Below are 12,248 nucleotides of genomic sequence, written 5' to 3'. Positions count from 1 at the left end.
TTTATAAAAAAATATTATATCTTTCAAATGCCCTTTAAAAAAACGCTTCTCAATTCATGTTTTGAAAACTTTATAGCTTACCAATTATAGAGCTATCTCTATATTGTCCTTTTCCATCCACAAATTTTGCACGCCAAAAACTTTTTCCATCCTCTCTCCATTAAAATTACATTTATCATAAAATAATGAATTTGGCTTAATGACAATTGGTGATACGTAATATTTATCTAATTATGATTTTGACATATTTTAAGTCAGCGCTTGATGTTATATATAATTTCGTGATATTAAAAATCCTATTATAAATTTATAACGATATTCATGCCATTAAACAGTTTGCAAAATGATTTCAGTTACAGATTATATAAATATATGTAGATACAACTTTTAAAAAACATAATATACATATGTCTTGCATTATTCGTAATTCTCTTCATTTATTAAAACTGGATTTTAAATGTACTCGTATATGGAACAATTTTGTTAGAAAGATAAAATAAGTATATTTTTTATTTAAAAAAATACCTCTCGAATCGAAGCATAAATGAACACCATCAGAGTTTTTTTTAACAAAATGCTTTTTTAGTTTGTTATAAAAACTCTACTGAACCGTTACATTAACACTTTTCACAAAGCAGTTTTAAAATAAAAATGTATTTTCGAAACTCGGCTGAACGACTAGTCAAAGTTGAAACTCTATTGGCGCAAGGCTCCAAGCTCCAACTTTCCGCATTTTCATTTACGCTCGAATATGTTTATAGATATTACAACAAGCGAAAAATCTGGAAATTTCTAAACTAAATCGAGCAATCCAAACTAACGACTTTACGTAACAAAATCATTGTTTCCAACATTAAAATTGTATCTCAACAACATCTGTTCGAGAGACACGTGTCTCAATATCTCTGTGCTAATTGTTACAAATTCTCCCTCGGGAGAGAGGAGGATTTCCAGCTTTCGCAGCTACGTAGAAATGTACTATTGTTATATTTTAATATTTCGATATCGAAACATTTCGTGTTGCGAATCACAATTCGTGTTTCGCCTCCACCGTTCGTTATTGTGAATTGTCAGTTCGAAATTTTGCGGCACATGTCGCTGTTATTGTATTATAACGAGGCGAAGCCGCCACTTGTAAAATCGTAAAAGTTCACCGTGTACGATTAGATTAGACAGAATCGAAACGTGCGTGGGGACCTTTAGAGTTCGAAACTTATAACGATGCGAGTCGGCGAACGTAGAAGCCGCCCACATACGCTGGAACTGGAAGTTAATTTTATTTTAAGACGGTTTAGTAGAAGCAAAAATGTAAAACGTGAACATCTAAAACAGGTCTAAGGTGTAAATACAAAATATAAAAATTTATAAAATTGTAAAAAGAGTACTAGTGACGTCAAATATTTTATAATTTTAGAGAAAATTTGCTTTGTTTTTTTCCCTCTCTCCTTAGCAAAAATAATATAAAAGTAATCTAACGTACCGCATCAAATCAAAATAATATGTCATGATACTACCTAAATAATATTATTTGGGTGGTATTATTATTTTATTTTTGCAACATGATTTGTATAATCATCAGAATAGCTTTCGGATTTTACATAAAAATGTAGATGCTGCTTTCAGGCGGTGGAGCTACAATGGCAAGTCTTGAAATTCAGAGAATCTTCGCTGGCGTATCGAGTTGTATTATTGCCGGCATTGATTTCAATAGAGCGATTAAGATTATTAATGTATTCCATATCGATGCGGTCTCTGCTGCTGTGACTCAGTGGCGTCTCTGCATCTTTGAATAAGTGTCACATATTTTATAATGCTTGTTTGAGACAGCTCTGTCGAATCGCAGATGAGGATCTTTGCTAGCCAATTGCATCGCAAATGGACATACCCACAAAATGTATTTACGCCTTAGACGATATATAACTGAAACGTGAAAGGGCAATAGTGATATGTGCAGGGTAGAATGTATTTTCTAGCGCGCATCCATTACAAACAAAGAGTATTGTTTTAGCAGAGCTTATGTTTTAATAATATTTTGACTACCCAATAGCATATATATTTAATAATATATATGCTATTGGGTAGTCCGTTTAACATTTCCAATTAATACTGCAGATATCTCTTCCGTTGTTTTAAAAAATTCTGTAAGTTACTTTACTTTAGAGACTTATTTTCGTTTGTTAGAATAACTTCTAAAATAAAACAGATTGTGAGTCCATTTTCAAAGTCTCGTGACCAGTTTTTCTTCTCAAGAATTTTTCGAATAAAATACAAAATGATGTATTCTCATTTCACATAAAAATTCTCATAAAATATTTTATGTTAAAAATTAAATAAATGCAATATTTTTCAATAGCACACTTACAACCACTGCAATTTTAAAAACGAGTATTGGTTATTAATAAATTCACTAAATTCACAGCAGATAGTAAAAAAAAGTATAGGGATTTCCGATTAACACTTTTTGACCATATAAGTTTTATGACCAACTCTAGGTATTACGATTATCAAACATTTTTGTTCGTCTTCCTTAAAATTTGCATGGATCATATATATGGATCAATGAATTACAAATACACTATTAAAACTCTGGCAAGAATTCGTTTCACCGGTGCGTCGACTAAATGAAACAAGAGTTTAAATCATATATTAAAATGTTGTAATTTTTATAATATCATATGATAAAAAGTAAAAGTTTTGCCAAAATTATAATAATATCCCAACATTTATTTTTATTTTTGCTCGTTTCTGTTTTGACTAATAACTATATTATAATTTACAATAATAAATACTGACCCAAATTGTTGTTAATAAAATTTCAAAATACAAAAATATATTTCGTAATATCATAGATACATACTGTATATTTTATATTTTAATCAATTACTGGATTTATACCAAATTCGATAAAAAAAATTGTGCGTTTATGTATTAATTATTATAAATATGAGTTTGAAATGATATCATATTTTTTTTTACCGAATATTGTATCTAATTATATGTGAAAATACATATGTAATTTATTTTAACGAATATTAAATGTTATGTCTTAGACGAAGCTGGATAACACAGCTTAAAGGATATAATTTTTAAAATTGGAGCTCCTTGACCTTTCTGGAAATTTTTTCCGAAATTTTCATTGTCAAAACAATAAAAATTCACCGGCTTTCGAAAGCAGCTTATGTTGCCAGCTTTTCTTGTCCATCCTTTTGATCTTTCCGTCCATTATCAATATTTACCAAACACTGTATTTCACGCACACATATGTGCTTATTTTTTTACACTCGTATACGTATTCACCATAAAGCATATATGCGGTGTATATTTGCTTGAAGGTGGATTATTGCCAAATGCTATCGAGAGCTCATCGCGCACAACAATGAAATAAAACCATTATGTTTTTTTTTTCTAATAAAATATAACATATGTAAATTGATTGTGCACGTAAATATCGAGAGCTTATGAAGAATAAAGAGCATCTGTAGCAGTGTAGTTTGTATTCGAGACACATCTGTTTATGGTGAAACATTTGGTGGAAATAATAAAAAAGTCAAATAAAATTTATGCGTTTGCCCAAAAACGATCCAGAGTCAGACGATGTCATATTAAAAAATATAATTTATAAGTTCGCATTCTTAACGTATAGTTTTTTGTGCTAACGGTATTATTTATACATTGCATTTTTCTTATATATATAATATCTATCTATATGTTTAAATATAAATATAAATATACAAATATATAATATTTATTGATCAAAAAAAAATAACCATTAAAAAAGGCAGCTTGCTTGGTAAAATGATTTACATATTTTCTAATAAGTATAAAAAAAAACAAATATAGTAATAAATCTTGAATAGTAATAATCCTACGCATATTTCAGGAGGATAAAAATGTCACACAAGTGACTAGAAGTCAAGCAATAATCAAATTTTTATGTTTTACCTTTATCTAAATGACAATTGCTAAAAAAAAAGGGCGTTGTATAAGAAGCTTTAGTAACATTAATGAAATATGTAGGTTGAAATCTACTTTAAATTATTTGAGCCAAACAAAGGATAAATTTAGATTGGAACATTTAGTAACAAAGTATATTTACGATACCGGTATTTATATATTTTTAATATTGAATACTAAATAATATGTTCAGGACTTTTTATAGCGTATTTTATACGAAGTTTTAAGCATTTTACTAAGAAAATATATATATTATAATTTTCATAATAATTTTATTAATTGTCTAAATAACGGTTTATTGATGTTAATTCAAGAGTAATGTGAAATTTCATTTGCTGTGATGTATGAATATTTTTTTAAACAAAAAGTCACTTTAAACTTGATGTTTTTCATTGCATTTTTTTGTGGTTAAATTTTTATTTTTTCACATTGTAACCTGTGAAATGATTAGGGAAAGTCGTGCATTATTGGCCAAAATTGATTAATAGTGTCTCCAGGTTATTTTACGGCACTACACTACCTCTTTTGATGCTGTAAATTTTTTTATCTTAGTTTTGAAATGCTTACTGTTCCATAGCGATAATATATATTGAAGTAGGGAATAACTTGGTATTATATTTAAAAGTTTATACAATTTTAAATGGATTAATCATTTTCTCAAAAATATCATATTATACTACAGTAGAACCTCAAATTACGAAAAACTGCCTTACACGTATTTCAAGATACGAGCAATATTTTATAAAATTTATCTAGACACAAGCAATGTCTCGACAAACGAGAAAAAACGTGTTGTGTAACTTTACTTTAAGACGTTACTTGAAAAATCTTTAATTTATATAGTATATACCAGGCGCGTACGGTGAGATACTTTCCCTTTCGCTCGTTTGCATTTTAGGTGACGAGAGTGAGTGAGAGATAAGGGCGAGAAACTCACGCCCTTATCTCTCACTCACTCTCGTCACTTAACATGCGAGCGAGCGAAAGGTAAAATATCTCACCATACGCATCTGATAGTATAAAAATGTGTGATATATGTTTATTATTTATATAGATTTTTTTTGGATAGCTTGCAATTTAGAAAAAAATAGTATTACTATATGTTAAGATGGGTCTGAATAATAGTTTCAATTTTAGAATTTTATTTTTATGATTAGCGGGCTCTTTTTATGAAATATCGGCTGAAGGCCGCAATGGCGACAAGCCTTTTAGAGCGAAGTTGAAAAATGTGTTTATTAAATTTAAGCTTAGAGTCCAGGTTTTTAACACAAAATTTTCTTTACTTTTAAGAGGCGGTGAAAAAGTTTGTCTACGTTTCGTAAATATAGTTGATTATTTAATTTCGATTGATTTTAGTTTTCCACTTCTCGAAATATTTATTTAAGTTAAAAAATCTTTAATTTATTTGAAAGACCGTAAAATTGTTGAAATAACTGTATCGTCAGCATACATAGATAAATGCATATTTTTTAATTTTGAGATACAGTTTGTATACAAGATAAAAAGAAACGGTATGAGTAAACTTTTCCGAGGAATTGTAACTGAAATTAGGTAGATAGTATAGCTGTATATTTATTAAATTCTACATATACACATATATATATATATATATATATCATCTTTTTAAGTTTGTTAAATACAAACTTTCAAATAATCGTGCAAAATAAAATGTTATAGTATGATTGTCAGCTGTTTATCATAATATATATATATATAGTTTAGATATTATATGAGCGTCGAATTTTAACTGCATATATATGATATAAAATTCATTTCCATATCCTGAAGCACACAAAAATAAAAGTGAACGCATTACACACATGCGTTTTGTTACAACTAACATTTATTTCACCGTGTCCTTTTAGGATAAGACGCGACAAAAAAATCCAGTCGGCTCTCGGCCGCTAAAACGGAAAGACGTTCGCTCAACGAACCGTTAAAACTACATACGACCGCTAAACTTCAGTTTAGTTGTTTTAACTTAACTCGCTATGAAAGACGGAGTGTAATATTACAAGGTAAAGCGAAAAACAGTTAACTTTCAGCGAGACCGAGATAATATGTTGCTTTTCGCGTACCGTTTCGGTTAGCACACTTGTTGCTGACTCGAGATTTTCACGTTGAAAATATAATTCCGCAGAATTTTCTCAGATTTGATAGACAGTTTTACTGAGGTGTGCTTGTGTACATATGTGTTCGTTCACGTGCAATTGAGTTGCAATCCTTTTATGGCACACTTTTGCTATTTCAACCGTTGTGATGACTACATACGAGGCCGTAAACAATACTATTTATTTATTGTGTTTTGTGTCACTGTGACCAAGGGCAAGATGTCAAGCTCATTAAGTATTAAATTAAACATGTTAATATTTATATCTTCAATGCACTTAAATTAAAAAGTGTAAATAGTATTTTAAACTATTTTTTCATTAATTACTTATATGTCTAAGAATCAAGGCTAAGATAAACTATTTTAATTTTTGTTAATTGACACACATAAAAAAATTACGTATTTTTATTTTGATTGTCAATCTGTGAAATAAATCACTCGAATGCAAATATAGCAGATTAACGTTTAACCTTTTGAAATAGCATAGTTTAAAAAACAGATACTAATCAACTTGTTAAATACTACTTAAATATGTAGTTTATACATATACATACTGTATCAGCTAATTGCATTAAAGGATAAATAATAAATAAATATTAAATATCATCAACGTCTTATCGTCTTGTAAATATTTAAAAACACACTTACCTTATAATAAAAAAATAAGCTAATTTAACTTAGGTATAATTATATTAAAATACATAATTAAGCCTTGTTATATAAGTTTGAACTAAGAGTAATATTGTAGAAATATATTATTTAATATTTCTTAGCTTAAGTTTTGAAACAAAAATATTGATGTTGTATAATATAAACTTTATCAAATTTATACAACACTTGTTGTTAAGAGTATTAAATGTTTCACCTAATAAACTACTACTTATGATTCCATCAAATATATTGCGCCTTAAAAAAAGAGTACCAAGAAATCTTTTACCTTCTTTGATTTTGTGACTGTCAATATATATATATATATGTTTTTTAATTACATTGTCATTTGGTAAATCCAGGCAAATATTTATATTAATACTAATAGGTATAAGCCACATATATTTCAGATTAAATATATTTACAGTGTATATGCTGTAAGCATAGTACTTTAAATTATTTTAATAATATTTAGATTAAAAAAGTAATTAAAATTGCTTATTTTTAAGCAATAGTACTGTTATTAAAATCTACATACATAATTATAAATGGACTACTCAAAATATAAATTCGGTTAACGCCAATTAAAATTATTATTATTATGTTGTCTTAGGCGAGTGTAGTTAAGACAACCCATCAGGATGGCTTAATCGAGTTAATTTTAATCCAAAGCGTAAACATAGAAATTTACCTGTCCGTTGAGTTAGATAAAACCTGCGTGACACCTGTCAGATTTTCCTTAAACAAGATTGACAACCTCAACTTAATTTCACGCTAAATAATATTAACCATTAATTATTACACACAACAATCGATCTTTTAACGTTTAAATATGTTTCATTATTATCATGTAAATATTTCCTGCACACATTATATTATACTACGTCCACGACCTCCAACACCTTATCAACAATGTTGTTGTATTTCTGATAATGAATATCTGTCAATGCACTCAAATAGACCGGCTAAAATGCAATGTAGTTCGTTGTTTGTATAATATATATTTCCATTGCTTATATAACGCTTTTAATCTTCTTCGATGAATAAATCAATAAACTTTAAAACGATTATTGAATTAACATCGCGGAATCGAATTCGAGTATTTACCTAATTTGTTAAGGTATTCGGCGGGGTAATCCAATTATTTACAAATTTACGAGTTTCTATTAAATTTAATGGATTCAAGTACTTAGTAAAATTTGGCGACAATTCGTGATCGTGTGAATAATTATTGTGTATACATAAATTAATCTGCTTTATATATTAGCATATTAAAATTTAATAATCATTTAACACTTTAGTGTTTCAATTAGCATTTTATTTTAATCGTTTAATGAGAAAGAATAAATTTATCGTAGCATTTTCTTCAATTAAACACTTTACCCCTTGCACTATTTGCAGAAAACAATTTGCAATTAACCCCATTTGGCCGTTTATAGAATAAGGAAACTGTAACTTTTGTAAGCCTGCGTTTACGCTGAGAAAAAAAAACTTTAACTGCACAATTAATCTCAGCAAGTTGGCGTCTGTGAAAGCAATTAAACTGCAAAAATAATTTTGTATTTTAATTACACGTACTTTAACCAATATTATTTATTTATTCACTACTCTGCAACATAGTTTGTATCTAATTACTATGTTAAATACATTATATGTATATATGATGCACACAGAAATTCAGGGCGTACATTTGATATATTGTATTTAGTTTATAAAATACTATCACTAAATGTCTAGGTAACTATGTATTAGGTAATCCCTAAATCAAGAAACAATCACCTTTTATTTTATGATATACAATATAATTTTTTTGCTAAAGATATAACCTTCTCACACCTCTTCATTAGCATTATATGTTAAAGGCTTTGATGCAAAAATTGAACATCCTTTACATTTATTTTTACGTGTAGGAATCATTGTATCGATCCAAACAAATAGTAGTAAGAAAGAGCAAGATTTTGAGAATAAGGTGAATGAGATCTGTTATTGTTTGTCCAGGTTTTTCCAATCCATTTTCAATCTCACCACACTCACAAAATATTTTTTTTTAAATTAGCCCGAGCTTCGAGATAGGTTTTGCAACTTCACCTTTGGATAACCCTTTTTCTACGTTAAGTATTTATCATCTCCAGTCATTAAACGATCAAAAAATGCGACCAGCTTCACGATCCAGAGCTCTTGGGATATGACTTGTTTTCTTCGCTTTATTCCTGTGGATCTCATACACCTTACCTCCAAGTCTTTTCTGTCTTAATGTGTATATGTACTATTGAATAAGACTGATTTAATTTTTTAGCCAGCTGATGGATAGTTTGAGTAGGATTTTTTTCCAATAAAGTGGCCAGGACATCATCGTCTATCTTTGCCGGTCTCTAACACCCAGGACTATTATTGAAATCGTAACTTCCCATTCGAATATTTTTATCTATCTTTAACATTCATGTATGTAATGAATAACCTACCACTTCAAAAATGTTTTAAGTGGTCGTTGTTGCATATTTGTTTAAAAGGAATTTATATATCATGCAATTTCGTATAAATTGTTCACTTGGTCGTAAAAACTGTCGTAATACATTTTGTAGGTCATTTTTTTTAATATCAAAATATGAAGTCCAGATGTGCACCAACACAGATATAAAAAATACGTACTTAGGTATCAACGGCCAAAGCACGACTGACCGTTAAAACTTAAATGTAGAAAAATAATATTATTTTTGGATTTGTTTTTATCATTGTATATCATAAAAACTCTTAATTTGTGAATTATATGTCCCTTTATTTGTCAATGAATGTGCGGTTTATTTTACTTCATTAAGCTGAATATTTTTTAACAATATGTACCGACAGTAGTATGCATACCTCATGGTCGCCTCTGTCGTCGAAAACGTTAATTATTGCCATTTTGACTGATTAACCTTACCGTCAATGTAGCACTGATGATCCTGAAAAACTTGTATTTATCATAATCAAGACTTAACAGTAACTGTTGACCCCATCCTTAGCAGTTTCATTGATAAAATATGTATTATATACTCTACAGTAATTAGATTCAAGCGTCTATTTTTCGAATTTCTTCCTTTTTGTCAATCCGTGGATTTTCTAGATACCTGGCTGAATTCTTCAACTGAACCGATCACCCTTTAATGCGTATTAACAAACACTGATTTTAAGTGCTTATCCTTGAAAATGATTCTATTGATTTATCTAGTGTAAATTTCAGTATATTACACAGGCGCGTACGATGAGATACTTTTGCTTTCGCTCGCTCGCGTGTTAAGTGACGAGAGTGAGTGAGAGATAAGGGCGTGCGGAACGCAACGCTCACTCTCAACACGCAAGTGAGCGAATAGGAAAACATCGCACCGTACGCGCCGTATTTTTTTAAATAAAACACCACATCATTTACAAAGCATATTTTTTAAACAATAAGTTTGAAAGTAATTCTCAATACAATCTTTTTAATGCGCTTGTTACATATGTGATGTCAATAACAATATATATGTTTTGAAAAATTGACTAAAACACTGGAACACAGGTATTAAAAGCCTAATAACAAGTTATACTAAATAATTCTTTTTATTTTCAGATTGATCGGAACGATCCTGACCAAATGTTCGACGCGGAGACACTGCCATCTACTTTAATGAAAAATTGTCAATTAAAAGCGCAACGCTTATCAGTGTTGCCTACGTAAAAAAATAAACAATAACCAATCAACCAAACCAAAGAAATAATAAGTTCAAATGTAAATAAATAATTAAGTGAAACCTAGTACTTTTATATGAAAATAAAATTTATATATGTTTATAATAATATAACAACAAAAAAAGTAATAACCATATCGTGTGGAAGTGTATATTGATAGTGATATTTATTAATATTATAAAAATGGCTGATCTTTGGCCGTCGTTTGCGGCTTCAACGCAATACTTTGATAGCTATGTTATTAGCAACGGTTATAATAATAACAATAGAAGCAACGAATCCTTCTACGAACATGAATTTGACGAGGACCTATCGGTTCCTCTCTTTGTGGACTATCCGACTCCTCTGCTACACTTCGCCTCCGCCTGTTGCATAATATTTATGATGGTCGGCATACCTGGCAACCTCATCACCATAGCTGCTTTGGCCAGGTGCAAAAAGGTAAGAAATTTAAACAAATTATTATTTATAACCTATAATTATGTTACCATTTCCTGATGTAAACAACTTATTCGGCTTATGAAGTCGAGATAAATATACTTTATAAACCGTAAAATATCTGTCCTGGTGTGATCTTGTGATGAATCTGCCTCTCTTACACTTTTTGCCTGCCAATCTGCCTCTCTTTAATTAAATGTCGCATCTTTTATATTGCTGATGGGAGACGGTTTTGACGAATCGCAGATGAGGATGTTAATGGGTCAATTTCATCGCTTTTTAGACATACTCACAAAATATGTTTACGCCTTAATAGTTTAACTGCAATGTGGCACCTTTCTGCGATCGATAAATAAGTGTTAAACATAACAATGCTCTTTTTAGCGCAAGATAGAACGAATTGTTTATCTCGCATCCTTTCCAAACAAAGAGTAGTTTTTTCAAAATGCTTACAAGTGACTACCGTCTCGGGACGAATGCGCTATTAGGTGATCCGTGAAATATGAATAAAAATAAATACCTTTGAGACGAATTGGTATTTATTTTTATTTGTTTCAGTTTTTTGTGCAAGTGGTTGAGCTTATCCTCCTCCTCTTCCATGAAAACAATATGTTTTTTTATATTAGGTAACCCCTATTTCTTTTTAGTCGTGCTTTGGCCGCTGATACTTTTTAGTACTTTTTTGTCAAATCTGTGTTGGTGCACTTCTTCACTTCACATTCCAATATTTGAAAATTAAATTTGCTTATAAAATTTGCTGTGGCAGATTATTTACCAAGTAAACAGTTAATACAAAATTGCATGTTATATGATTTTTTTAGAAAAATGAAGTGGTACATGATTTTCTATATACCCGTAAATGTCAAATATGGTTTGAAAAATTACGATATCAAGAAAAGACTTCCATGTGGGAGACCAGAAAAGATAGACGATGATGTCCTGGTCGTATAAATGGAAACAAATCATATTCAAACTATCCATTAGCTGAATAAAAACTTGTATGGAAGGTTTTATCTTACCCACCTTATTCTTCAGCTTTGTTCCTTCTGACAATCTTTTATTTCGATACATACAGTACTTTCTAGATGAGAAAAAATCCAAAATACAGATGATGTGAAAACAGAACTATTGAAATATTTTAATTCAAAGCCAATATAATTTTATTTATAAACCCAAGAGCAACATTGCAGTTTTATTGTTTTTTAATAATAAATATATCTACTTATACTATTTAGCAATTTATAATTTACAATGTATATTATACAGAAGTTACTTCTCATAATTAAATAAACTTTTGTCTTTGTTAACTTCACATCTACCAGAATAACGTTTTAACTTTTAACTTAACATGTAATTGTCGTTAATAACTTTTTAACTCTGTAGTTAAAATGCT

General features: G+C 29.5%; 1 protein-coding gene across 1 annotated transcript in view; it reads left to right on the top strand.

The window, feature by feature from the left end:
* Positions 1 to 5,851: 5,851 nt before the first annotated feature.
* Positions 5,852 to 12,248, top strand: part of LOC148231852 (G protein-coupled receptor moody) — a 50,331-nt gene continuing 43,934 nt past the window's right edge. Inside the window, exons 1-2 of the mRNA XM_088193076.1 lie at positions 5,852 to 5,972; positions 10,299 to 10,858. Coding sequence (XP_088049202.1) covers positions 10,601 to 10,858 — 258 coding nt within the window. The 5' untranslated portion in view covers positions 5,852 to 5,972; positions 10,299 to 10,600. The remainder of the gene's footprint in view (positions 5,973 to 10,298; positions 10,859 to 12,248) is intronic.

The sequence above is a fragment of the Plectrocnemia conspersa genome, unplaced genomic scaffold (assembly GCF_051122295.1).
Source record: "Plectrocnemia conspersa isolate PC_06_02 unplaced genomic scaffold, ASM5112229v1 ptg000009l, whole genome shotgun sequence".
Lineage (NCBI taxonomy): Eukaryota > Metazoa > Arthropoda > Insecta > Trichoptera > Polycentropodidae > Plectrocnemia > Plectrocnemia conspersa.
The sequence above is the reverse complement of the archived record's forward strand: the minus strand, read 5'-3'. Positions and strand labels throughout refer to the sequence as shown.